General features: G+C 39.4%; 1 protein-coding gene across 4 annotated transcripts; it reads right to left on the bottom strand.

Moving 5' to 3' along the window:
* Window positions 1–10: 10 nt before the first annotated feature.
* fn1b (fibronectin 1b) lies at window positions 11–27,949 on the bottom strand. 4 transcript variants are annotated; one of them, XM_060860221.1, is made up of 46 exons: window positions 27,655–27,949; window positions 25,503–25,628; window positions 25,200–25,337; window positions 24,750–24,881; window positions 23,731–23,868; window positions 23,423–23,590; window positions 22,931–23,128; window positions 22,543–22,725; window positions 20,955–21,131; window positions 19,946–20,098; window positions 19,341–19,469; window positions 18,944–19,084; window positions 17,809–17,921; window positions 16,806–16,974; window positions 16,272–16,448; window positions 15,771–15,899; window positions 15,052–15,141; window positions 14,753–14,947; window positions 13,442–13,723; window positions 13,084–13,350; window positions 12,730–12,824; window positions 11,513–11,681; window positions 11,345–11,431; window positions 10,486–10,677; window positions 9,519–9,797; window positions 8,486–8,674; window positions 8,055–8,144; window positions 7,699–7,965; window positions 7,430–7,546; window positions 7,103–7,276; window positions 6,533–6,688; window positions 6,334–6,447; window positions 5,857–5,955; window positions 5,559–5,749; window positions 5,124–5,211; window positions 4,723–4,902; window positions 4,552–4,641; window positions 4,216–4,404; window positions 3,899–3,988; window positions 2,819–3,252; window positions 2,467–2,605; window positions 2,226–2,387; window positions 1,745–1,870; window positions 1,420–1,526; window positions 826–918; window positions 11–723 (listed from the first exon to the last, which is right to left on the bottom strand). In XM_060860221.1, the coding sequence occupies exons 1-46, from the start codon at window positions 27,791–27,793 to the stop codon at window positions 646–648; spliced, it is 7,239 nt and encodes a 2,412-aa protein (XP_060716204.1). In that variant the 5' UTR covers window positions 27,794–27,949; the 3' UTR covers window positions 11–645. The 4 variants fall into 4 exon arrangements, with proteins under 4 accessions (XP_060716204.1, XP_060716205.1, XP_060716206.1 ...); XM_060860222.1 differs by having other exon boundaries at window positions 23,438–23,590; XM_060860223.1 differs by lacking the exon at window positions 9,519–9,797 and having other exon boundaries at window positions 27,655–27,948.

Below are 27,949 nucleotides of genomic sequence, written 5' to 3'. Positions count from 1 at the left end.
TGCATCAAGGTCCTTTTGTAAAACTTTATTAAAAACAGAAATGAGACAGTAGTGAAGACTTTGGCACCAACAGTACAATCACTTTCTTAACTGAATTTAATAAAACACATGAAGGAACAAAGGGATAAATAAATCAAGGCATTTGACAAATCAGGTGAAAAATCAGGTGTTGATCTAATGAACAGTGCTGGGTCTGCGTGAAAATCTCATCTAAAAGAAAAAAAAGGATAAATTAAAAAAGATGCACTAAAAGCTCATGGAACATTCTCAGCATTATCAGTGCTTGATTTGTGCTCTTCTATGTGCAGTCATAAAAATAGGTTTATCATTAAGTTCATTTTAATAACACTGGAGAAGTAGATTTATTTCATTTTATTTGTTTTTATTTAAAAATGATAACATCATGTGTTTAGTGGAAAAAAATTGAAAGCCAATCAAATGCTTGAACAACAGCATGACCAATTAAATGCAGTAAAAATTGCAATGGCGTCGCTATGGTGTCATTTTGACCATGCTGATTAGCTGGGAAGCAGCAGCAGTGATTGCAGTAACCAGTAGGAAGGCTTTAAGGCGCTAGGGAGCTTAGAACAGTTTCAAAGTTGTCAGATCCGAGCCATGTTACACGGAGGGATGGATTTTATTGCTTCACTCTCTCGGGTTGGGATTAGCCACGGCGTCAGCAAGAATATCCGGCCGGAGACACTCAATTGGGCACTGAATATTCTAAAAAGAAAAAGATGACACAATGCAATAGAACTTCGTATCATAAATGCTTCCAGCCGTTTTCCAGCAGTGATGCTTGCTTCAAAAGTATTCAGAACTCACCACTTTAGCGATGCCGTCTCCGTAGCGGACAGGCTTCAGCAGATGAGCGTTGATCTCTGTTCCGGGCTTCCTGCAGTTTTCACAACGCCAACCCTGATGGTGAGTTGAACCAAACACAGTAATGAGAAGACACTTCAATGTACAGAGTCAATTGGAAAAAAACAAAAAAGAGCATAAAAACACAATCATAGTCGTGTGTAAACATTCATTTTCTACCGCTTATCCGAACTACCTTGGGTCACGGGGAGCCTGTGCCTATCTCAGGCGTCATCGGGCATCAAGGCAGGATACACCCTGGACGGAGTGCCAACCCATCGCAGGGCACACACCACACACTCTCATTCACTCTCGCAATCACACACTACAGACAATTTTCCAGAGATGCCAATCAACCTACCATGCATGTCTTTGGACCGGGGGAGGAAACCGGAGTACCCGGAGGAAACCCCCGAGGCACGGGGAGAACATGCAAACGCCACACACACAAGGCAGAGGCGGGAATCGAACCCCCAACCCTGGAGGTGTGAGGCGAACGTACTAACCACTAAGCCACCGTGCCTCTGTGTGTAAACAGTAAAGAGTAAATGTTCACACCTGCTGTCCTCCATAACAGGTGCAGGTACAGATCCCACCGAGATACTCCTTCTGCCATTGGTTGCCCACGTGGTATGTCTTTCCATCATCAAAACAGGTCGACTCGTCTGTAAACACAAAGGAGACACGTTCCTGAACTTCTCTTATGATTTACGTGACTGGAAAATATAAAGAACGTGCTAAAAGAAATGCATGGCCTTGGCAAATGTGTACAAAGATGCTGAGAACTTTTCGGCTGCACTTCCTGTTAGTCATTTTACATACACTGCATTACAGACCACCATCGATCCGTTTGTGGGCAATTTGTGAGGAATTTGGCACTCACGTGGCTCGCACTTGAACTCTCCCTTGCCGTTGCCGATGCAGGTGCAACTCATTATTTGACCAGTTTCCTCTCGTCTCTCCCAGCGCTCGCCGATGCGGTAGTTATGGCCGTTGTCATGGCACCACTCTGTGTGACAGATGAAATGCAATATGACACAACAATACGCCCAAATCTACTTCAGGGTCCACATTTTTGGTGGAACTTTTAAAGTTGATTTATTGTTATAGGTCAAGATATACTTTGTAAGTATAAGTGTTTACGTATTAAGTAAGATTATGCTATTCATTTTTTTTTAATCTGTAAAGTTTGCCCGGAGGCAGAATCAAAGACATGCGTGTTACTGCATCATAAAATGTAAGAGCCAATCATATTTCAGCATGCTAATGAAATGAATGGAACACTGTTTTACCAGGTAATTGAGGTGCTTCCTAAGATTTTAGCAAAATTCTTATCTTAGTTTGATGTAAATTAAAGTACGTACTGGAGGAGTCGCATCGGAAGTGGCCGCTGCCCAGTCCCAGGCACCTGCACCACAGCTTGAAGCCGGTCTCGGACATGCGCTCCCACTCATCGCCAACGTTGTGATGAGTAGCCGTCAAGGTGTCATAGCACGAATCGTCACTGGCTGGAACGCCTGCTGGATCTGACAGACAAATTTCTTGGATGATTTTGTAAAATATGATATGAAAAGTAAGAATTTTAATTAGTAATTCGTCTTGTACCTGTGTTACCGGTGGTGATGACCTCATCTAGGATTTTGTATTTGAGAGCATCCTTTAGAGCCTCGACGAGGACACGGTATGAAGCACCGGATGTGAGGCCGATCAGTGTGGCACTGGTGGAGGTGGCAGGAAGTTGCATCTGCAACCGAACAAGTTTAACAAACAGCACATAATGCATATTTTTTTTTATTTAACAAAATCAAGCATCAAATGTATGATGAAGCACCACCGATATTTCTACCACTCAAATTGTAATCGTTTTTCTGTAACAGCACATCCTCAAGGTATGCACTTGTATTTCTCATAATCAACCAAAACTCCAGAACAATGTGGTTCTTATTGGCTTCCTCACCTGGAACATCTTTTCATTGCGCTGTGAGATTGGATGGCAGGACACAAAGTAGGCTTTGCTCTGCTTGAAGGGATTCCAGCTGATGGTGGTCTGAGTCTGAGCCTCCTGCGGCGTCCCCGTCTTATTTTCTGTAAAAAGGAGACTGTGAGCGTTCCTGTCGCTCAGTTGCACCACCTTGGGCACTCGTGACCCATCCGGCCCCGGGGCAGGCACGTAGATGAGAGTTTGGCCCACCCCGGGGATGTAGGGGTTTGGTTGGTGCCCGCTGTGAGGGAGAGTGGGCTGGTTGTTGTATTCTGTGTACTCCATGCTCTGGCCTCGCTCGTCTGGTCTCGGCTGCACCGTCGGACCAACCACGTTCACCACGATGTCCGTCTCAGGTACGTCCAGGGGACCAAGGTGGTGCGGACGTATGGGCAGCAAAGGCAGTGAATCTGGGAGCAGAACAGCCGTTAGTAGCGAAGCAGGAAGATAAATAAAAAGACAGTGGCTGAAGGCTCTTAGAGATCCATCCAAGGAGAAAAGAATGCCAAAAATGGGAAATATTATAGTCAAAAATACAGTAATATGTAAGTAAATATTCCAGGGTGCTTGCTAGGGTGTAGTTGAATGGGGCAGTACAGTTTAATTATATTCAGTAAGATCTTCCATCACATTCCGGACAAAATCAGAATTTGAACAGCTGTTCCTGTTACAAGTATGTATTTATTAGTATTTACATTGCTCTTAAACACTGATGGAAACAAAGAGAACAGAGGTTTCTCCTTTTTTGGATTATAAGAAGCAGACACTGCAATTTGCCTCAGTTCAAAGCCACAATTATATTTTTAAGCACCAAAATGAATAGCATTGCATGTCTAGTAGCACGCACAGAACTAGTAGCATTACAGTAGACCTTGTTGCTAGCTTTAAGATAAAAGAGCCAGTGATAATGCAGAGGCTAAGAGTCATCATGCAAGCGACTCAAAACTTCTTTTTGTCTGCTTTTACCACTGAGCAACAAAAAGAGGGTTTTAAAGGAGCCCACCATTATGACCATTATCAGTGTTTGAGTGTGTATGTGTTTTTGTGTGTGCTTACGCGTTCTGGTCTTGCCCACCAGTGCTGGACTTCTCAGTGTGTTCTGCAGAGCGATGATCTTTATGATGTACACAGTGGCTGGTTTCAGACCTACAATCACACTTCAATCAAAAACACTGAACACCGAATATCCTGCCGTGACATCGACACACACTTCTCTTAACGCCAAACAGCTGCTTCCATCGCCCTATATCATATCTATTTAAGAATATATGTTTATTTTATTTTATAGTGTATAACGTATTGTGTTATAGATCTAAGAATGGAATTCGAAATAGAAATGTGGATTTGTGAGTTTAGAAAATCAGTTCATGTACCTGTGATGGAGGCATAGTTTGCGCCGGCGTGTGGGCGTGGCGTGAGCTCCTGTGGGCTGCTTCCTTCTTCTTCATAGGTGACATAATATCCAGTGATATGGCTGGTGGGCGGTTGCCATTTGAAGGAGATGGAATTCGGAGTTGCAGATAGGAACCGGAGGTCAGTGGGGGGCGGAAGGGACGAGCCAACTGGGGAAAAACACACACACACACACACACACACACACAATGAATCAAGAAACCCTAACTGAACACTGAAGCTTATAAAGTTTGTGTGTGTGTGTGTGTGTGCGAGAGAGAGAGAGAGAGAGAGGCAGAGGGAGAGAGAGATGTTACTTGTTTTGGCGGTGAGTGTGAAGGGTTCACTGCGTCTGTCTCCATTCAGTGTGTAGATGTTGATGGAGTAAGTGGTGGCAGGCTGAAGACCTGAAACACACCAAACAGAGCTTGTAAAAGCGGAAGTAAATGTAAGTCTGGATTTTACTCAACTATTCAAAAATTATTTACCAGTAATTATGGCACTGCGATGTTCAGCTGGAATCTCCTTCCTAATGGTTGGACTCTCTCCTGAGAGCGGCTTGGCCTCAATCAGGAAGCCTGTCATTGGCTCGATCTTCGAGCGCCAGCTGATTGTAATGCTCGTGTCCTTCACATCATTGATGCGAGTGCGCCGAGGAGGGCTGATGTCTGTTGAGCCAGTCAGAGACAAGCCGGTTATTGCATTCTCAAAGCCTATTGTAGTTCTTCCTCAATGAAAGGATGCTTCATTTGTTAGGGAGCCAGTATTACCAGGATTATTGCTTATTGGACCTTATAAAAACACTTCAACTCAAACTGTTAAATTGCTTGATTAAATTTGTTTTAATTAAGCTGTATTATTATTATTATTATTATATAAACATCTTTACCTTCAGTTGTAGAGATCTCTCCAATGAGTGGTGGGCTGCTGGCTGAACCCTTCAGTGCGTACACATGCACCTCATACAACGTGGACACCTAGAAACAGAAAAAAGTAAACCATTATACCGTCAGATAATTATGTACATAAACAAATTCAACACAATCCTTGCAAAACATATATTTTTTTGCATATTATATACAGGGGTTTAACAGGGGTGGAGTATGGGACTACTTTTGTTTCTGATGCAAATAGGTATAAATATGCAAATAGGACCAATACAAAAAAAGGAAAACGTAATGTAAATATACAGGATTAAATTCAGATTAGCAAATGTTTGTATACCCTTAGGACAAAACACAGTACTTGCTATAATCCTGTTTGGAAGTTGTATTTTTTTGTGTGAATATTTGTAATGTTAAAGGTATGAAAAGGGAATTTTTACCAGAAGCCCAGTGATGGTGGCCTGCATGGCATCAGGAGCAACGTTCATCTCTTTTGTTTGCGCAAAGTTGTTTTTGGGTGTCACAAGGACACGGTATCCGTTGAGCCTGGCGCTTGGTGGCCTCCAGAGCACCACGAAGGACGAGGGGCCCACGTCTCCAAACTGGATGTTTGTGGGGGCGGGGATGCTTGCTGGGGTTTAGACATTAAAGACATTGTAAGGAAGTGCATAAGGATGTAATAAATGTGTGCCTGCTTCTGTGCTGTTTCTTGCTGTACTCGGCTCGGTGATGTCTCACCAGTGGTGTGCGTTCCCTCTGAGTCCGTAGCAGAGCCTCGGTCTGTCACTGCGGAGCTGTCCACGTCAGGGAACTTCATATCCGTGGGACTGTCTGGTGCTAAAGAACAGAGAGGGGAATCATGAGGTAAAAGTATTGAGCTTGGTTTAACCTAAAGTTGTTTTACTCAGATATGTGCTGATATTAACTTTGTATATGTTTAAGTGTATAGCATACAAATAAAAACTTTTACACCACCATTTAAACTTTAAAGTCACAATTAAAGTCCTATAGCTAAGTCCACTATATTTCTCAAACTTTTATTTTGTTGAATTCCAGAAGAACAATGCTTCCTTTAAGTTTATCCAAATAAGGACTTAAGGAATTACTACTACTATGTCCACAATTCGGTTCCTGGGCAATTCGGTTCCTGGACAATCCTGGATTGGAATAGCAATCTATACATCAATGTAATACATCAGTTTTGTGTCTACTCACAATTTATAGCTTTCTGCACCACTGGTGTGCTTTGTCCATCACGAGTGATGGCATACACGCTGATTACGTACTCCACTGTTGGTACCAGACCTGTTATTCTCAACTCTGTCTTATCTGAGAACAAAGAGAAGAAAGTTTCCTGGATACCTGTTAATCAGCATGAAGCCTAGTATTTTATGGCATATCCAGCAGTACTCACCAGGTCCCACCTCCTTGGAGAAAGTGGGTCCCACTCCATTTTTAGGTTTCCCGGTGACCCTGTAACCAGTGATTGGGCCTCTGGCAGGTGTCCAGCGCACAATAATAGCCTGGTCCTGGATATCGCTCACGTCTAGGTCTGTGGGAGATGGGGCGCCTGGGAAAAAAAGGTTCTTGTAATTAAGAATGCGCCAAGACAGTCTATTCTTTATTAATATTATTTTTGGATCAGTATTAATCTGTGATTATTTATTAATACCTCTGTAACTGTTTTATTATTATTCAATATTGTTCCTGGACCAGTATTATCCTGGATTCGCTGTATTCCTGGATCAGTATGATTTATTATTTCTCTGTTCCTGGATAAATATTATTAACTATTATTCTGTTCCTGGATCTGTGATATTTACTACTAATAGTATTTCAGTAATATTTTATTCTATTTTATTCCTGGATTATTGGGTCTTTACTCTGTTCATGGATCAGAATTATTGACTATTACCTCATATCCTGAATTGGTATCGTTGGTGTTAACGGTGTTCCTGGATTAGTATTATTTTTAGTAACTCACCATGGCTGCCAGTGCGGTGTGTGATGATGGTTGGTGTGCTGGATGCTGGACTGTCTCCTCTGCCAGTCACGGCATAGATGGTGATGGTGTAATCAGTGCCTGGCTGCAGGCCACTGATGGTGCTGGTGGAGTCTGTACCCGGCACAGTGAAGTCCTTGCCAGGGCCACGGTCTCCTGTGGATTCAAATTAAATAGCAAAGTTAAATGATTTCATCAGCTTTTACTGCAGAACTAAGATCCATGTTTGGTTAAATAATGAAAGATGAAATTTAATCCCTATTTCCTACACACATACACACAAACACACACACACACACACACACACACCAGTTTGTCCATAGTTGATCCTGTAGTAGCGCACTGGAATAGCAGGAGCGTCCCAGGAGATGGTGATGCTGGTCGGGGTGGATGACGTCACCTCCAGGTCCGTGGGAGCGTCTGAGACTAGCAACGTTATAAATGTTATAAAAAAACTCTAAGTGGCAAATTATAATATTGCAATATTACTTTACCTCAACATTGGCTTTAGAGTAAGCATGTTTTTTAATAACTGATAAATGTGTGTGTGTGTGTGTGTGTGTGTGTGGTGTGCTCACTGGTAGACTGTGTGCCAGTGAGAGGTTGACTCTCCTGGTGGCCCCTGACAGCGTAGATGTTCAAGGTGTACAAAGTGTCGGGCTGCAGGTTATTTAGGACATAATGGGTGCGGCTCGGTGGCAGACGCTCCTCCTGACGGCGTCCCCCTTTGGTCGCCATGTACACCAACCGGTAGCCTGTAATCTGGGCCCTCGGTGCCCGCCAATGTGCCGTTAATGAGTGAGTGACGACATCAGAGAAGACGAGAGTGGTTGGAGCATCGAGAGCTGTGTGAGGGATAAAGACCAGCACATGCTAACTCTATTAGGACTGAAAAACGATGGAAGTCGGTTTCAGAAATAGAAATGATACTTACTTGTGGTCTGTCTGCCCGTGACCGGGATGCTCTCTCGCTCACCATACACACATGACACACTCACCACATACTCAGTGATTGGAAGCAGATCTATTAAAAGCAGGAAGGGGAAAAAAAATTAAGAAATGGAATCTGAATAAAAATAAATCTTGAGCTAAATATCTTGATGCAATATACTTAATACTACTACTACTACTACTACTATTACTACTACTACTACTAATAATAATAATAATTATACTAATTATTATTATAATAATAATACTATTATTATAATTATTATTAGTAGTAGTACTGTAGCAGTTAAAGTCAAGTCAAGTCAAGAAGCTTTTATTGTCATTTCAACCATATGTAGCTGTTACAGTACACAGTTAAACGAGACGAGGTTTCTCCTTATTTTTATTATTATAGAAATCCAAAAATAGGCATACTTTGGAGGAGATAGGTACTGGTGGCTCCGCCCACATTTACTTCTTGTATGTTGTCGTCGTTGTTGCTCGGATGATAGCGGATAACAAAGCGGCTGATCTCTGACTGGCGGACAGAGGGGCGGGACCAGGAGAGGCGCATAGAGTCTGGACCGACTTCACCGAAATTCAGGTTGGTTGGAGCAGGAACGGCTGAAACAGAGAGAACATGAACAGAGAGACCCATGAAGAGAAAACACCACACACACACACACACACACACACACACACACACACACACACACACACACACACACACACAGATAAAAAACATTTTCCATTTCAGCATTGTGCATCTAATATTTATCGGGATTATTTACACTGTATATTATATAATGTTAATACACTTTAATATGTATTTGAAACATTTTGACCTTTTGGGTTGTGTGTCGAGAAATATCTGTCTCTTAAATATTAAGTCCACATTTGCTTGTTAATGCAGTTTTGTCTCTGTCATCATCCAAGTTGCAACTTTTTAATCGTCTGCATTTTAAACATTTAAAAATGTATAAAATTAATAGTTTTTTTTTTTTAGTTAAAATTAGAAGGTTTGTGTTGTTAAATAAATAAATAAAAAATAATACTTGCTTAAAATTAAATTCATTTAAAATATTTACAGTTAAACCAAAGTTGTTGTTTTAGGTTGATTTTATATATTACATTTTTAATTTTGTAATTTTTTACATTTTTATAGATTTAAATATCATTTATCATTTCATTTAAACCTTTTTTAAATAGTCTTAATAGAATTATAAAATAAAATAAAACATTCTTAAATACAATAAATGCATTGTGTTAAGACAAAATGTTTAGTTGGATTTTTAACATAACTACAATTTTTTAAATATTTTGTACTTGAATTTCATTTTGTTTTAAATTGCTAAACCATTGATTTATAAATGAACCTGTTTAGATTTGAAATCACTGAATTTGCATTATAAACCGATGGAACCCAGTTCCCTGCTGTACAGCCACTTAGCATGTTAAATTAATTCACCAGCTTGCGTTTGCTGCGTGATCGTTGTTGGCTCGCTCTCGCTCTCCTCTGTTAGCACAATCACGCTGATGTGGTAGTCAACACCGGGCTCCAACCCTCGAACCAAATAAAAACTGGTGGATGAATCCAGCGAATCCTCCAGGATGGGCAAACTCTGCCCAGCGGCTAGTACCGTGATGCGGTATCCCGTAACGGCGGGGTTGTTTATAAGCGTCCACTGAATCCCGATGGTGGTGTCTGTGACATTACCGTAGCTGAGGTCTCTCACCTTTGGCACGTCTGGAGTGAATTAGTTTAGAATCGCAAGCAGAGAAGAAAACAGATTATGATCATGTGCTGTTAGAGATTTGATTAAAAAGAGGAAATTAAAACTGGAATCACAAGATTCTAATTAAGATGTGACATGCAACAAAATTGAAAAAATAAACAATGCACATATTATAATAGCTACTGATACGACAATTACAAGAACAAGGACCAACAATCATGTTATACAATTAAATTGAAATATTCATGATCAGTTCTTAAATTGTATGATTGTTATTAAGACAAAATTGATTTAGTACAGAAGTACAGAAAATGAATGAATCTACTGAGGCAGCCAGAATTAATACAATTCGCAAGGTGATGATGTAAGCATTGATATTTATAGAGAAAAACGTCCGTCAAAGTTACAATTTTAGAACGGATATTTTAGCACCACTGTTGAGTCGCAGAGAAAAGACCACAGTCAGCCATCTTGTTCTTTTGCTGGTTCATGGTTTGGGAATTCAGTTTGTTGTTTTTTGTTTTTTTTGTTAATTCTATTTTAGCTAAAATTCTATTCTAGCTAGTTCTAGCTAAAATCTATTAGTTGGAAAACAGGATTTAGAGGAACATGTCATGTTCATGTCTACATTAGCATATTTCCTGTAACATATGAAACATCTGTTATCAGAACCTCCACATGATGAGGCTCAGTGGTTACCTTGTGTGATAACTGATGAAATGGGTTCGCTCTCCAAGTGGTTTTTAACGGCGTAGACACTAACGTTATACTCCACACCAGGGCTCAGGTTCTCCAGCGTACAGGAAGTCTGCCCACCTCGGACAAACTCCTCCAGAGCGTTCCCACGCTGCCCTGAAGTGGGTGAACATGTCACCCGGTAACCTGTGATGTCTGATGATGGGGTGCAGGGATTGGGGTGGATTCGTGGAAAAGAATGAAAATTTTAGAAAATGTAAGGGATACATGACTCCCAACTGCATTGGGAAATTGGGATAAAAAAAATAATGAGAAATATGAATTAAAATATAGATAAAAGAAAGATAAGATGTAAACTAAATGAAAAAAAATCAGATTGAGAATAGCAACAGATTGAGATTAAAAAAAAAAGAAAATTAAAGCTTGAATAACGAATTTAAGGGAAATGGACAAAAAAACATTCTTTATCCAAATAAAATTTAGAAAGAAAAAAAAAATTCTTTTTAAAAAAAAAAATTCCTATACATGAAATACAAATTTAAACATGGATCAGATCTAGTTTTAGCTAAAATATTAATAACATTATAACTATAACCTATATAAGGTAATTAAAAAATGTTTTGATTTTTTCTGAATGTTGAAAGTTCTGGATGTGTTTAAGAGAAAAATATATTAAAAGAAAAGAAAAAACTAATTTTAAAGCTGTATAAACATTTTGTACAAAAATGTTACAAATAATTTTTTTTTTTTTGAAAAAGAAAAGTTTTGTCCATTTTAATAACAATCACAAAGAACAAATTCACTTTCATTAACATTCACAGCACGACTGACTCACAGACACACAGCTGATGTGTGTATTTACCGGGAGTGGCGGTTGCCTGCCAGTGAACGTTGAGGTTGCCCGTGTAGGGGTTGGACACCAGATTCAGATGACTAGGTGGGGTCAATGCTGCAGAGCAAACATGAACATGAGACACTTTAATATTTACACCAAACACGCATGTACACCTACACATCATTCTTTTCTTACGTGTAACGGTGTTGCGTGTGATGGGGCTGCCCTGATTTCGGCCGTTGAACATGGGCTGCAGGCTGTAGGTGTATTCCACTCCAGGGGTCAGGCCTGAGATGTAGATGCTTCCTGAGTCAGAGGTCACGACCCTGGGAGCTTCGCCACCCTCACTGGGCTTCACTGACATCTGATTAAAAAAAACACACACACACAATCAGCACTGGGCGTTTTCCGGCTATATCAAAAAGTGGTTACAATTGTGGCTACAGTTCAACCCCCCCGGCTCCACCTGCTTCATCCTCCCTGACTGCAGAAGACTTTGCTTCTTTCTACCATGAGAAGATTGCGGAAATCTGCAGGACCTTCACTTCTGCCCCGACTGCACTAACATCTCACAGTCTGGATTTCCCTACTCCTTTGTTGGTGCATTTCTTAACTGTAGCAGCAGAAGAGATTTTACAACTCATCCAGTCTTGCAATCCTACCACCTACCCATTGGATCCACTCCCTTCCCCTATGCTCCAGACCATCTCGCAAGACCTTCTGCCATTCATTACTACTATCATCAATAGATCCATTGCATCTGGTCAGGTACCAACGTCCTTCAAGAGAGCAAGGGTTATTCCCATCCTGAAGAAACCTGCTCTGGCTCCATCAGACATCAGTAACTACAGACCGGTATCACTTCTCTCGTTTCTTTCTAAAATTCTTGAACGCATTGTCCATAATCAACTGAATGAACTTCATCTAGTTGTCCGGACAGCTGAGTCACTGGCTATTTTCAAACGACAGTTGAAGACCTAATTATTCATGAAACACTTCAACTAGCACTTCCTCCCTGTTTGTTGTATGTATGTATGTATGTATGTATGTATGTATGTATGTATGTATATGTATGTATATATATATAAAAAAATTTGAACAGTGTTTTAGTCTCATGGTATCTATGGTATATCTATCTCATGGTATGTAACCTAGTGAACCAGAGTTAATGTATCCAATGCTAGAGACTTAAGCATTTTGTACGTTGCTCTGGATAAGGCCGCCTGCCAAATGATGTAAATGTAAATATAAGAGAAGTCCTGAAGAGTGACAGAAGAATTGAGACAGAAATGTAGAGAAAATAAAACATTTTCACAGAAAGAAGAAAAGTCGCTTAAACAAAGATTCTCTACAACTAAACTAAAACAATTAGCATCAGCCGCTTGAGATTGAATGCTGTGTTGTGTCTTTACCCTGTAGCTGAAGCGAGGAACAGGAGTCCAGGAGATGATGATGGACGTGTCGGTGACGTCCGTGGAGAAACGGGGGGCATTACCGAATGGCACAGCTGAGTAACAAAACCCACGTGATAGGAAACAAACATGTTTAACATCAAGATGTTTGCTGTTAATATAGCAACTGTATTTATTTACCATTTCAAGCAATTACATCTGCTACAACTGACAACCGTCTCCAATTATCCAATCCTGTTCAGTGTTGTGAGTAGTTAATCCACTACAAAATCCCACCTGTTTCTGTGCATCATAGTAATTTTTTAAGCTCACTTGGGTGCTACATTATCTATAGCCATTTGCTTTGCAACTCACAAGTGGTAATGGTTCCGGAGATGCCCTCGCTCAGCGTGCTGCCATGCTCTGAGTACACTGTAATGGTGTACAATGTATCCGGCCGCAGGTCCTGGACGGTGTACTGGGTCTCCTCGGGTCGGACTCTAACCTGCGTCGGGGTGGTGGAGTCCTCTGCAGTAATGAAGAGGCGATAACCGGTGATTTGGGCTTGTGGGGCAGACCACACCACCAGAACAGTGTCTTCTGTGACTTCTGGGAAGTTTAGGTCTGTAGGAGCATCAGGCCCTGAAGGTGCAATAGGTAAAAGGTAAGCAACAAGGCCATTTAACTACCTATCGCTTGGATAAATACTACACACAAATAACTGCAGACTCACGTGTTGACTTCTCTCCCACCAGCGGCTGGCTCTCGGGTCCACCATAGACAGCGTAGACGTAGAAGCGGTACAAGGTGGCGGGCTGCAGGTGTGTGATCTCAGCATAGGCGTTGGGCGTGACGGGAAGCTGTAGAGGCCTCTGTGTCACCTGGCCGTCGGAACCTACAGGTACATAGGTCACACGGTAGCCTGATACCTCGCTGGGTGGTCCAGTCCATGTGATAGTGATCTTCATGTCATTCACCTCATAGAAATGCAGCTCAGTCGGTGCCTGGAATTCCTCTGAATGCGGAGTCACAGAAACGAGAATGAAATGATGCAAGTGCAAAAATCCTTACATGATGGGATGTTAATTATTATGGAGTGCAAAAGTCCGTAAAAAAAAAAGAAGAAAATCAGGCTCAGCTCTAGGCTCCACGTGACCCTGTGTAGGATCAGAAGTACAGAAGGGATGGAAAAATGAAATCAGCGCCCTCTCATGCCTGCTGTGTGAATAACACCCTGTTCATCAGTGCAGTTTTCCTGTGTGTGTGTTTGTGTGTGTGTCTGACTGTCCGGGTGGGGGATGGCGGCTGTTCTTTATTATCTTGCCAACTGGCACTTTTTCTAGGAGTCACTCTGAATCACACGGAAACCTGGCATGTGTGTGTGTGTGTGTGTGTGAGACAAAAATGTTATACCTTATAGGATAGAAAGTGTTATTCTAAATAAGATTTAAAATCAGCACATGCCAAGCTTACATTATGTTTGCTGTAAGATCAGAAGTTTGGTATTATTATTATTATTATTATTATTTTATTGTTTTATTGTTTTATTGATATTGTTGTTGCAAAACCAGTTTTAACACAGAGGGAACTAGTTTTAATAGTGCATTAGTCAGATTTTTTGTTTGTTTGTTTGTTTGTTTGTTTGTTTGCTTTCTTTTATTTTGTAGTCGGCTGTTATGTGACTGAAAAACACTGTTTAGAGAATTGAGTTATGTTGCAGAAACGACTGGAATAAAAAGAAAAAAGAGTGAAAGAACAATGGAGGGAGAGTAAGATAAGAAAGGATAAACAAACAGAAGAAGAAAGAGAAAGAAAGAAAGAAAGAAAGAAAGATAGAGAGAGAGAGAGAGAGAGAGAAAAAGTGATAATGAAACCAAAAAGAAATAAAAGAAGGAAGAAGGAATACAAAAGACAAAAATAGTTATGGGAGAAAGAAAGAAAGAAAGAAAGAAAGAAAGAAAAAGAAGCTTTGTGCACATGGGCACAGTGGGGGTGGGGCTAGGGATGGCACTCCGCCCATCTAACCGCTGCAGGTGTCTCTCACCAGGGTGCGGCTCTCCGGCTGTGTGGACCTGCAGCACCATCGGTTCACTCTCCAGGTTTCCCTCCACAGCAAAGATACTAACGTTATACGACTGACCCGGCTGAAGGTCAACCAGGTTCACTGAGGTCACCGTCTCAGCCAGGATGAGCTCAGTGCTGCTGCCTTCAAGGGATGGGGTATATACCACACGGTAACCTACACACAAAGACACACACAAAGACACACAGACACACAATAAACTTCCAGTCTAGAATTCTTGATAAAAGAAAACTTCCATAATAAATAAGTTGGGAATGTACTGGTGATCGGCGCTTGTGGTTTGGTCCAGGAGATCACAATGGACGTTTCCCCGACATTTGTAACTCTGTGACTGGTGGGAGCATCAGGAGCTGAAAATCACAAACACGAGTACATACGTGTTAACCTCTCTGTAGCTACTTTCCTCTGAGGTGATTAGTGAGTTAACAAAAACTCTATTCCAAACTGTTGTAACTTGCTAGCTAGGCATCTTATGTGATAGCTATTTGTATTGTTAGTTGTGAACCTAGATGAATTAATAACACCAAGCATATGTCACTAGCTAGTATAGCTAGTCTTTTGGCAAATTTTCAAACTAGCAACTAGAAACAAGGACAGCTAACACAGTTGCTTGCTGTTTTATTTGGTGAGTTAGCTTGCTGTGTTATGAATTAGTAAGAAAAAAAGTAGCCAAAGAAATTATTTTAATATTTACAGGTATTTTTCAAACTCAGTTTTTAATTATCTGGCAAAGTAGCTAGTATGGTAGCTAACCCGTTAGCTGATAGGTAGTGTAGTAAATTTGCATGTAGCTAACCAGCTATGTTACGAATCATTTGTTTCCTTGAGCAGAACGAACAATATAGCTGAAGAGGTTTATTTAGCGAGCTCATGTATAGCATAGGAACTTTCCAGCTGGTATCTAGTTTTGATAGTATAATATTTTTTCTTATATCAAAAATCAAAACCTCTCTCAAGAGAAAAACTACATAATATATACCGGTGGACTGAGTGGTGGTGAGGATGAGATTTGTATTTCCTTCCGGCTCAACTTCGTAAACCTGGACTTGGTACGTTCGGCCTGGTAGGAGATTGTCGATGTTCACTGATGTTGCTGTGCGAGGAAGATCTGAAACAAATCAAAACATGAAAAATATAATCCTATAAACTTCTTTCATAGCAGCATTTTTATTTAACATTTTAAACTATTCATATTTATCAATTTCTTCATTTTTTAACGAAGTGATTTAGCCTGTTAACTATGATGCAAGTTTCTGTGCCTGCTTACATTAATGCTAGTTTGTATGTTAGCCTATTTACTATAAAGGGACCTTGTGTGTTAGTCTGCTTATTTTAATGCTAGTTTTTGCGTTAACCTGTTTACTATAATGCTAGTCTGTGTCTTAGCCTTTTTAAAGCTAGATTGTGTCTCAGCCTGTTGAATGGTAATTTCTGTGATAGCATGCTTGCTTTAACACTAGTTTGTAATCGTTATTGTTACCGAGCACCGTGGGCTCGGCTCCCTCCTCAGAGAGTTCATACTGCACTCTGAATCCGGAGATGGTCTCAGACGCTGATGTCCAGGAAACAACGAAACTGCTGGATGTGATCTCAGTGACGGATTCAGACGTGTCCACCACTCGAATGGGCTCTGTGGTCATGCCTTCAGTAGGAACCACTAGAAATGAAGAAAGGAAAAATACAATATGAAACATGAACATATTTACTGGAATATTAATCTGTAGGTTTGCTTAATGTTAGCTTATGAGTTAGCTTGTTTACTATGTATGTTAGTCTATGTATGCCTGCATGGTACCTTGTTTACTATAATGTTAGCTCATGGGTTAGCTTATTTGCTGTAAATGCTAGTTCATGGGTTAACTTGTTTTCTATAAATGCTAGTTCATGGGTTAGCTTGTTTGCTATAATTTTATCTTACGGGTTAGCTTGTTCCCTATAAAGCTTGTTTATTAAACACTAAGTATTCCCATTAGAGGGAAATAAAGGATGAGAGGAAGCTTATGAAGTGACATACGTGAGCCGTAGGATGTGGTGAAGTCGAATCTGGTCACCTCTCTGTGACCGTAGCTAAGGATGCTAATGAGCTGACCCTCATAGGTGAGCCCCGGCTTCAGGCCTGAGATGGTGTAGGAGTTGATGTGGCTGGGAATAATAACCTCCTTCCACGGAGTGCGAGTGTTTTTCTGTGACAAATAACAGCCTAATATTCAGACAAGAGAAGTGCTGGGAAGTGATACTTCTTTCACTTTTCACTCATCTTTTCTTTACTTCCATTCATTCCATCCTGTTTCTTTTCCCCCTCACTTCCGTCCACTGCTTGCTGTTTCCACTTTCAATTAAAACATTCTTTCTTTCTTTCTTTCTTTCATTCTTTCTTTCTTTCTTTGTTTTTATTCTTTCGTGTCATTTTAGTTCACTTATAAATAGTTACTTTTTTGCCCTTTGGCAAATGTAATGAAGAAAACTTTTGAAAGACCTTCAAAGCACTGGGATGACTTTCTAAACAACCACTTCCTACATCACACCATGAACACTTCAGCACACTGAATGTGAGCATAAACACAAGTGGACTTCTCCAAAATGTCTGATGAACTTCTCCTACACGTTCTCTGAGTTTCTGCTAAACTCCAGTCTCATGTTTGTGAAGTTCAAGGCCTGTGTGCTTGTTTGTGCATGATTAAGCGACATGGCCTGTCCTCGTGTACCTTTGTGTAAATATCTCTGCCACATATTTGTGTACAGAAGTTAAATTTTCCCTGAATTGTTTGAGCAATAGTACAGATTGTTCAAATCATGCTTTAGTGTGTATATTCTACACTGCAATTCTAAAAACCCTAATGTCCTAATGCAGAGCCCTGAGGTATCCCACAGAAAAACTGTGCAGTACAATTTCACCACTTCCTGTGGGGTTTTGAGACTTTTTACATTACAGTCAGCAAGAAAAAAAAATTACCAGATCAATTTAAAAACTGGTCCCATCACTACAATGCAGTGAAACAGTGCTCATGTTAACCTACCACTCTCCACTTGAGGATGTACTGGGTGATGTGGGCTGATGCTGGTGGGTTCCACTGGATGGGGTGTGAGTTGGGCTTGTTTCCTGTCTCTGTGATGGTCACGCGTACTGGAACTAGTGAAATAAAGTTAGTAATAAGATTAGTATCAGGACTAGATTTATCACTCTCTCTCTCTCTCTCTCTCTCTTTCACTCACAAACACACACATACACATTTACTACCATCCGTTCTTTCTTTCTTTTTTTCTTTCTTAAAATCCTTCTGTCTTTCTATTTTTCATTCATTTACCATAACCATTTCTTTTCCTCCTTACTTCATCTCTCCTCATTCCAACTTTCTTCTTGTTTAGTAGTTACTTCTCAGTACTGTACAGTAATGTCATGAAATTAACTTGAATTTAATAAGGGGGGGAAAAACAGAAAGGAAAAAATGACCTTTGAGTTTGAGTGCAGTTTAGCAGCAGATTTTTTTCTTGTTCAGGAAAAAACCCTTCACACACTTAAAGCAACTTGTGCTTTAAGTCTAATTTGATCTGAAAAGCTTTATTTTAGCTCAATCAGCAACGTGTGGAAACTCTGAAGAAGTGATCAAAGGGGGAGTATGTAAAAAAAAGGGGGACACAAGTCCAAATCCATCTGCATGACTTCAAAGTGTGAGAGTTAAAAAAAAAGACTGGTCAACTGACCCTTTCTAAGCGAGATAAACTCTGATTAACGATCAGATAACGATGGACTGACATCGTCAACAACAGACTAAGGTCTAATCTGTGGATCAAACATGTTTACATAACATTTTCCACTCTCTAACCCCAAGAAAAGTTATTCCCCTCCTTTCTGAATCAGCTTCCTGTGAAGCACATTTCCTCAAAAATGTTAAAGGAAACTTTTTTAAAATGTCAAACGTTGGTCTATGCTTTAACGATTTAATCCAGCAATTTACACCCATCATGTATCATCTATTCTGCAATGCTTTATTGAAAGCTCTATTTAAGATTAGCCCTGCCCATTTTACATTGAGACAGTGTTTTAAACATATATAATGTTTTTATTAAACCTCACTGGAAAGCACTTTTGTTTCTGTTAATGTTGCTTTGTTCTAAATGTTATTAGCGTTTATGGTCCACATTGTAACTCACCCTGGGACTGGAGAGGCTCGCAGGCGTGTTCTCCGATACCGTTTCCGTAACAGGTACAACGATACTGGACGCCATGGCTCACTTTATCCCACGTCTCGCTGATCTGATAGAACACTTTTGTCTCAGCTTCTTGGCACTGATCTGCAGGCGAAAAAATATTTATATCACTAAAGTGCAGATGGTCTTATTTTCTTGAGCTGTCAAACCGACTGGGAAACATCTGGACTGGCAAAGTTTCCAAAGAAGCTCTCTGTCTGAATCCAGACAGCTGTAAATGTTTCTTCTCGAGAATTTTAGTAAAAAGCAAAAACAAAGCTAAGCCAAGAAACTCTGATCAGTGTGAAAATGTCTCTGGGCATCGAAGATTAAAAGAGAGAGAGGAGAGAGCGTATCTTACCGATAGCATCGCATTTCCAGCGTCCGCGGCCCTGACCGAAGCACGTGCAGTTCATCATGTAGCCCTCGTTGTGCCTCTTGTCAAACTTCTGCCCGACTTCATATGTGAGTCCTTCTACAATACACTGATCTGATGGACAAAACACAATGTTCCTTTTTTTTTGTGAGGTTCATCATTGTAGTTAAATTTGATGTGAATTTGCTACAGAATAATATATAGATTGGTATATAGCTTTAGAAATAAAGACAAAGTTTAGGTACAGGAGTTACAGTTATACAAATAACAGTATAATTCATATAGAAATCAATACAGTGCTTGGGTTATGTTACCTAAAACTATAAAAATAAATTCGATAAGTTTATATAGAAAATGTAAGCTGTGTTAAGCTGTGAAAATTGATGTAAAGTTACTAATGAGGTTAATATAAAATGCACAAATTTTACGTTACACTAACTATAGAAATAAATACAAAGTTGGGACGCTGTAGTCAAAGAAATAAAACAAAATTGTAGTTCAGTACTCAGAATGCTAGGTGAGTGTGAGATTCAAGGTTTTTTTTAGATGTAAAATCCGTTTAAAAAAGAGAATCAAGTTCGGGTTTGTACCTCGAAGCTGTGAGTAGGCGACGCAGCTCCACTCGCCACGGCCGTTACCCAAACACTTGCAGCGCATCATGTGGCCCATGGTGTCATGGCGCTTGTCCCACTCATCCCCCAGGCGGTACATGACGTCGTTTACTGTGCAGATTTCCTCATGAGCTGGAGAACACAGGAAAATGCAGTCAGATTAGTGTTATGCTTTTTTTTTTATTCCACCAAGTACTATATCTCAAACTGAAAAAGTATGGGTCTCTGGGTCTAGTCAAGATTTAGTCTTTTTTGTGTCTATGGGTTTACTCAAGTTTATATGGGTTTTAATCAGGGATTAGTCGGGTCTATAGAGAAACTTGGGACTAGACTTTGACAGGCTTTAATAAGGATTTAATGAGAATACAGTCAGGGTTTAGTTTGGGTTCATTCAAGATTTACAAAGTGTTTAGTTTGGGATTAACTTGTCATATTTAGAATTAAGCCTTTAAAAGATTATATAGGCTTTTACAGAAATTTGAATAGATTTTTGCTGCCTATGAGGATTGCTCAGTCAACTATGTAGTGCGTGTGTGTGTGTGTGTGTGAGAGAGAGAGAGAGAGAGTGAGAGAGAGTGAGAGGGAGAGATTTTGATCTCAGAATGTTCTCTTTTAAAAAAGGGGGGGGGGTGTCTATCACGTACCTCTGGCCAAGACAGCCACAAATCAGCAACTAGTTAAGGCTAATTATTATGCTTCCATAAAGACTCCTTCTCGTAATGACATACAGTAATGACCCTTAAATCCTGCACTCGGGTTTTAATGACCTGGACGCGGCCTGGCTGGTTTCATGAAAAAGCTATTTGCGCCAATAAAACCAACTTCAAACAAAAAGGATGATTCACTGCAAGCATCTGGCTGTCCAGCTGCGTTCCAGCATGTTAGAGTAGTGTATTTAATTCAGTCAAAAGCAAATATTTTGCCTTTATGCAGGTGAAATGGTTACCATGAAACGAACAAACAATATTTGGTTGTGAACTTGATGTACCTGCCATGGGACAGAATCCGTAGTGTCGCTCTTCATCGTAGTTCTCTGTAGTGCCACACCACTTCATCCCATCCCGTCGGCCATCAGCTGTGCAGTCTGTGTAATTACGCCCATTGTACAGGAAGGGAAAGTGGCACAGTGCGCCGTTAGAGTTTCCACCACGAGTTGTAACCATCACTGCAAGGGAAGTGTGACATGAATATTCAGTGTACACAGACATGCTCAACATTTTCTTCAGCTATCAGACTATCAGACTTAGAGACTATTTGGAAATATATACAAGATTAAGTGGGATTTCATCCAAAAGCTTGAAATCTAGGTTACAAAAAAAATTTAAAAAGTCCAATGGAATCAAAATCCTACAGTAAGACCTTTAAATCAGTTCCTGAAAGTTAAATCAATCGATCATTGTGTGTTGGTTTTTTATCCTAAATCTGGAATTTTTATCTATAAAAAAAAACAATAAAAAAATTTAAAAATAAGGAATTTGATATAATACGTTCCGTTTAATATGAAAAGGTTTGATTTTTTTAGCTTCAGCTTAGATCAAACTCTGTAATAAAGCTACAAATTTAGGTGCAATCCCAAAAATGCAAACTTTTCGTCCAACCCAATGGTAGGACTTTAGCACTAATCCATTATTTGGGACTTTGGGTCGAGATCTAGGAATTTAGCTCTAAAGCCAATGTTGGGGATTTAGGTCCAACCAAAAAATTAAGACAGAAGGACAAATCCTAAAGCTGTGAGACTTAAGGTCCATCTCTTAGGTTAGGGACTGAGTTCAATCTACCAAAACTTTTTTAATTAAAAAACTAGGATTTTTTTTAATCATTATACCCAACCAACACCTTGGTTTCAAATCCTACAGATAGGAGTTTGGATAGAATTCTAAAGATGGGACTTTAGGTTTAAGTTTTTGTTTTAGTTCTAGTCTCTAAGATGTGATTTAAGGTTTGTTCTTGCTAATTGAATTACAAAGCTAATCCAAATCAATGTGGATCTCAAAGTTCAATCCCAAAGCTAAAACCATGTATGTTGTGAAATGGGTCAATATGAGTCCAAAAACTAGAGAGACATAATTAAGCACAATAACCACCTTAAATCCCATTCCTTCAGTCTCAAATTGAGTTTCAGTTCAAACCCACAGCTACACTCACTTACTCACTCATTTTCTACCGCTTATCCGAACTACCTCGGGTCACGGGGAGCCTGTGCCTATCTCAGGCGTCATTGTGCATCAAGGCAGGATACACCCTGGACGGAGTGCCAACCCATCGCAGGGCACACACACACTCTCATTCACTCACACAATCACACACTACGGACAATTTTCCAGAGACGCCAATCAACCTACCATGCATGTCTTTGGACCGGGGGAGGAAACAGGAGTACCCGGAGGAAACCCCCGAGGCACGGGGAGAACATGCAAACTCCACACACACAAGGCGGAGGCGGGAATCGAACCCCCAACCCTGGAGGTGTGAGGCGAATGTGCTAACCACTAAGCCACCGTGACCCCTCCCACAGCTAGGATTTCAGTTAAATTTGTTTAATGGAAATTTAAATATTTTATCAAAGCAACACTTACAGTTTCTCTGAGTGCAGAAGGAGTACTGGCGATCTGTGTCGTAGTCGGAGGTGGTGCTGCACCATAGCTGCCCGTCAGATCGGCCTTCAGAGATGCACGAGTAGTGTGTTTTTTGTCCAAAAACAAAGGGGAACACACATGGCTGCCCGTTGGAGTTCCCTCCATACACGTGAGATTGACCATCTGCACACACACACAGAGGAATTGGGGGAATTCAAAATGAAAGCCAATATTGAAGCTTCCATGACAGCAAGTCATAAAACTTCAGTCAAGTTCAATCGCATTCCTGAGGAAACTGAGTGAAAAGAAGAAAAATTTAACAAGTCTTTGTTTGGACACTTTGTTTTTAGTGTTATGATGGTGAGGTGAAGCAAAAATTTGGCTGTACCCCATTCTTCACAGCTGATGCCTCCATTAATGCAGGTGCACATCATCTGCTGACTTCCCTGAGTTTGGACCCAGCGCATGCCATTGTAGTAGGTGGTGCCAGATCCGGTTTGACACGCGCCAGTAGCAACCAGCTCAGGCACAATGGCCAGCTGATGAGTGACGGGTCTGACCTCGGTGGACAAGGCCGAACCTGAACCTGAATCATTGAGAATAAAGGGCAAGAACAGCAGGAAAAACTTCACCATACAATCAAAGTCAAACTACTAAAATTATTTATAAAATTTAACAATTCCTATAAATATTTAATACATTTCAATGAGCTATATAAAGAACCCAATGTGGGTACCTGATTTTTTCTAAAGCAGCTAATTCTAGAATAAACGGTTAGTTGTGATTGTGAAAGTCGTGAGGGTTAAGTCAGTGAGCAGACTCTTGAATCATCTGAATGAGATGATTGAGATGGCAAGATTTTTATAAATCGTGACGTTACCTGTATCACACTCACCAAGGGCTGTTTGAGCAGAATTACTCTCGCATTTCCATTCGCCGCGTCCATTTCCCATACACACACACTGCTGACTGCGGCCCTGCGTGTCCACTTTGTTCCACGTCTCGCCAATACGATACGACTTCTTCATGTCCTGGTCGTTACAGCGGTCTGAAACAGCCATGATTTTATTACCACCATCATGTTTGGTAGCTAAGAATCTGTCACTGTTTCCAGCTAGCTTGAAAATGGTTATTTTGTACCAATGACATAAATGACACAATAACAACAACTTATAACATGCCACTCACTCCGGGAGCTGCAGGTGATGCGTCCGTTCCCTTCGCCAAGACACGTGCAGTCGACGATCATCCAGCCCTGGTAAGATTTCTCCCAAGTCTGTCCAACCACATACGACGTGCCCAGTGATGTGTCATAGCAGCGCTCGGCTGTAAAAATGTATATTACTATTGTTAACAGAGCCGCTGCAAAAACTGTGATACACTGGTGAAGATAATATTGTCATGTAAAGTGTAAACTTTTACGAAATGTTTGTTGAAATGATTTTATGAAATAACTCTAAAAATAACAACTAAAATAATGAAAACATTTCAACCAAACAAATAAATTATAAAAAGTGCAAAATAACAAAAAAAAGGAATCAAATAAATAATACAGGGAAAAGAAAACAAACAAAATATATGTAAAGAAAACAGTATAAGTGACTAACATGTAATTCCATGTGATCGAATAATTGAAAAAACTATATAACAAATAAATATAAATAAAATAAAAATATGAATATAATAGCAACATAATTACTTACACAAAAATAAATAAGATAACAGTAAGTTTAAAAAAGTATCGTTTTAAATTTTAAAAGTGTTTTTCAAATAACAATTTGAATGCTCTTGTATTGGAAATTGTATTTAGGTAATATTTATATATTTAATTTACTTTTGTTTTTTCCTGGCATTGTTCTTGTCTCTATTATGCTTAACATATGTATTATGTGTTTACTGTTTATATTGTGCTTACTTGCAGCAAGTACTATGTAATTAATATTTTAATGTAAATGTGCAATGAATCAGTTTCACAAGGTTACTAGGTTTGTTTGTATTTGTTGTACTGTTGATATTGACCGCTGTACTCTCATTATTTGCACTAAGTTTAATCATTATCCCTGATTTAGCAGAATCTTCCCTCCTCAGCATTATGTGTCTTGAATTGATCCTGTTGCAGGTGAATGTTTCAAGTCCTTCTAACATCCTGATGATAATTAGTCAGAAAATGTTGACCGTTGTCCCTGGGCCGTTTCTTGAGCACTCACCAATGGGTTTGCAGGTCCACTCGCCCTTTCCGTTGCCGAGACACACACACTCAAGCATGTAGTCGCCTGTGTCGTGGGGTCGTGTCCAGGTCTCGCCGATTCTGTACGAGCTACCTCCTTCATGGCAGCGATCTGTCACAATGAAAAAACAAGATGCCATGACAGGCCACAAACTGCTTTAATACCTAACTGCAAATTTTTCACATAAACAAAATTAATATAATAATAATGATTTATGAATTAGTTTGAATATTACAATGCTAGTTCATACATTAGCTCAGTTTGCTATAATGCTAGTTCAAGTTAGCCTGTTGACTCTGAGGCTTGTTTTTAGGATAGTCTTGTATTATTAATTAGTTCATTCATGACAATAGGGGCGCTGTGCTGTGGAACTTTTTTGTTCTAAGGTTTCTACTTTATGACTACTGTTAAAGCCCGAAAGTGACTCACTTGCGATGGTGCAGCTGATTTTGCCTCGACCTGATCCAATGCAGGTGCAGTCCCAGATCATCCTGTCCTTCGGCCTCTCGTACGTCTCGCCCACACGGTACGACCTTGCGTTGATTTTATCGAAGCACATCTCTTCAGCTAAATGAAAAAAAACCATCATGGTTAAACTAACAGAACACACTTTGGGATTGAAGTATTAAAAGTGGTACGCATTTCAGCTCAAGTTCAGTATAATTCCAATATATTTTGATTTTCATAATGAATAAAATAAAAGCCAATGTTGCGCATAGTTTTCATTCTTACCTGCAGGTTTGGATTCACACTGGATGCCTGCCGATCCTTTGCATGTGCACAGTAACGTGCTTGCCATGTAGGGCCGTTCCCATTGGTCATTGAGCCGGTAAAATTGCCCATTCTCTGTACAGCCAGCTGTGCAAGAAAGAAAATTACCCATGAACCACAGCAAGGTTTCACAAATAACCTGATGTTCCACCACAATTCAGTGCAAGTATAATCTCTCTAAAAATGTTTAGTTTGTTTGTTTTTGTTGTGGAATTTCATCCAAAAGTCTTCAAAGTAAGTTTTTTAAAAAATATTGATTAATAAACTGCTTGTCGCCACAAAAATCTACATAAAATCTACAAAAATCTACATAAAAAATCTACACAAAAACATCTTGTACATCAATGTAACATCTTGCAATTATTTATGTTGCTGGTGCACTTTATATTAAGTCCTTGATTTTCCTTATGTAGCTATATGTTAAGTTCTAGTGAAAAAAAAATTATATTATTCAGCAAATGTTTTACCTCAAAACATTAATGTTAATTTAAAAACTAATGTACCATCAAGGCAGTTAGCAATCTAACAGAAGAGTATGATTTGAAATTTCAATCAAAAATCAACCTCAAAGTGTGTGTTCTGATTACTTCTTAAGTAATACTTAATAAATTGAACCATACTAAGGTTCTTAGAGTATACATTATTTATTATAAATATAGTTATTATTTTTTCATTAGCTGTTAATCACATATAAAAATCTATAACGTATTATAAACAACAGTGTAACCCAAAGCAAATGACATCAGATTGAGAAATATACACAATTCTGTTTTACACACAATTACTAAATATAGTAGGAATAATATAGTAGTTCCACCTTACACTTCATGTGTAAATATGGAAACACTATTGTTTAACTCAAATGCTGCGCAGTAAAATAAGCTTTTGTAGCTACACAATGTTGTTTAAAGTCATTACATGTATCTATTTTTTGGAGAAAATAAATTTTTGAGACATTAGTCATAAAGTAAAATGTACATCATGAATCTTCCTGTTATTTATCATTTAGCAATAAAATGCAATTTTGTAGCTACGCATTTTTTAAAGCAAATAAAGTTAGTTTTGAAATTAGTTATAACTTAATTTGTAAATAAAGTCTCTCCCTGACATTTGTCATTTATCAATAAAACCTTTACCTGAGTCATTTTAACATGTATGTTTACTTGGTAAAGTGATTTTTGCTTCATTTAATGTGATTGCTGTTAACAATAATAGCATAAGTACGGTTCCAACAAACAACACGTTTAGTGTTACTTTAAACATTTTTTTGTACATATTTGACTTTATAAGTAGCAGTACCTTTTCCATAATTGAGTACTAAAGTTCTGGAGAGTAAAGTTGACTTGGGAAAGAAATCTCCACATGTTTTAAGGTGAACATAAATTTTTTTGACCTACTTTAAAAAAAAAAAATTATTTTTTCAATTTTTCATATGTGGATTTACTAAATATGACAAATTACTACAAGAAATACAATTTCTCTAATACTAATCTAATGCAATAATTAACAAATTGGATAATAAAAACTGTTGCCAAAGAATTTCACTATCAATCAACTGTCCTAGGTTATGCTGTGCTAGTATGCTGTGCACACACAATGTTACTTCATGTCATGTCACAAGCAGCAAACTTAGCAATAAAATAAGTTTTTGTAGCTACGCAATGTTTAAAACAAATACTAGTATTGATTTGTTTTTGGTGAATAGGCTTCTGTTACTTATGAGCTACATTTTACATTCACAGCTTTAGGTGCAAATACAGACCCTAAGTGCTACTTTACGCAATCGGCTATCAAGAAAACGAGATTTTGTAGCTGAACAATATTTAAAGCAAATATCAATATAGTTTAATGTTAAATTATGTATTTTTGTACAATTTGAATGACAGTCACAACTTAATGTGCAAGTGTAGATTTGTTATTTGACGCATTGTTTAGCAATACAATGAGATTTTATAGCAATTACACTGAACAATTACACTATATACAGTAAGAACTGAAATGTAGGGTTTCTTATGTGGAACTGATGGTCAGCATTGCATTTAGGTTTGTACACTTTGTGTTGCATTGCAATTGCGCAGCTTTAACTTATATATTTGTACGTGTTGTCCCTCACCTTGGCGTGTGTATGCCAGCTCTTCCACAGGAATGTCCAGCACCTGCTGCTCTTGTCCTTGTCGCTTAATCCTGCCGAACTTTGGCAAACACATCACCGCGCTGCACGCGCACAGCGCTAAGAGCACCACGCGCCTCATCCTCGCGCACAGTAAAATATTTAAAAATCTAATTTATGACAAAACACTTATTTGACAACAAATAAACACTTTGCTGGATTTAGTTGGTATTCTTGATTCTTGGGGCGGGCTGCACTCCTGACGCGTCTAAGCAGCACCGTGCGCTTCTCGGGTCTC

Source organism: Tachysurus vachellii, chromosome 24, assembly GCF_030014155.1.
Source record: "Tachysurus vachellii isolate PV-2020 chromosome 24, HZAU_Pvac_v1, whole genome shotgun sequence".
NCBI lineage: Eukaryota > Metazoa > Chordata > Actinopteri > Siluriformes > Bagridae > Tachysurus > Tachysurus vachellii.
Note: the sequence above shows the minus strand (reverse complement) of the source record. Positions and strands in the feature narration are given on the sequence as shown.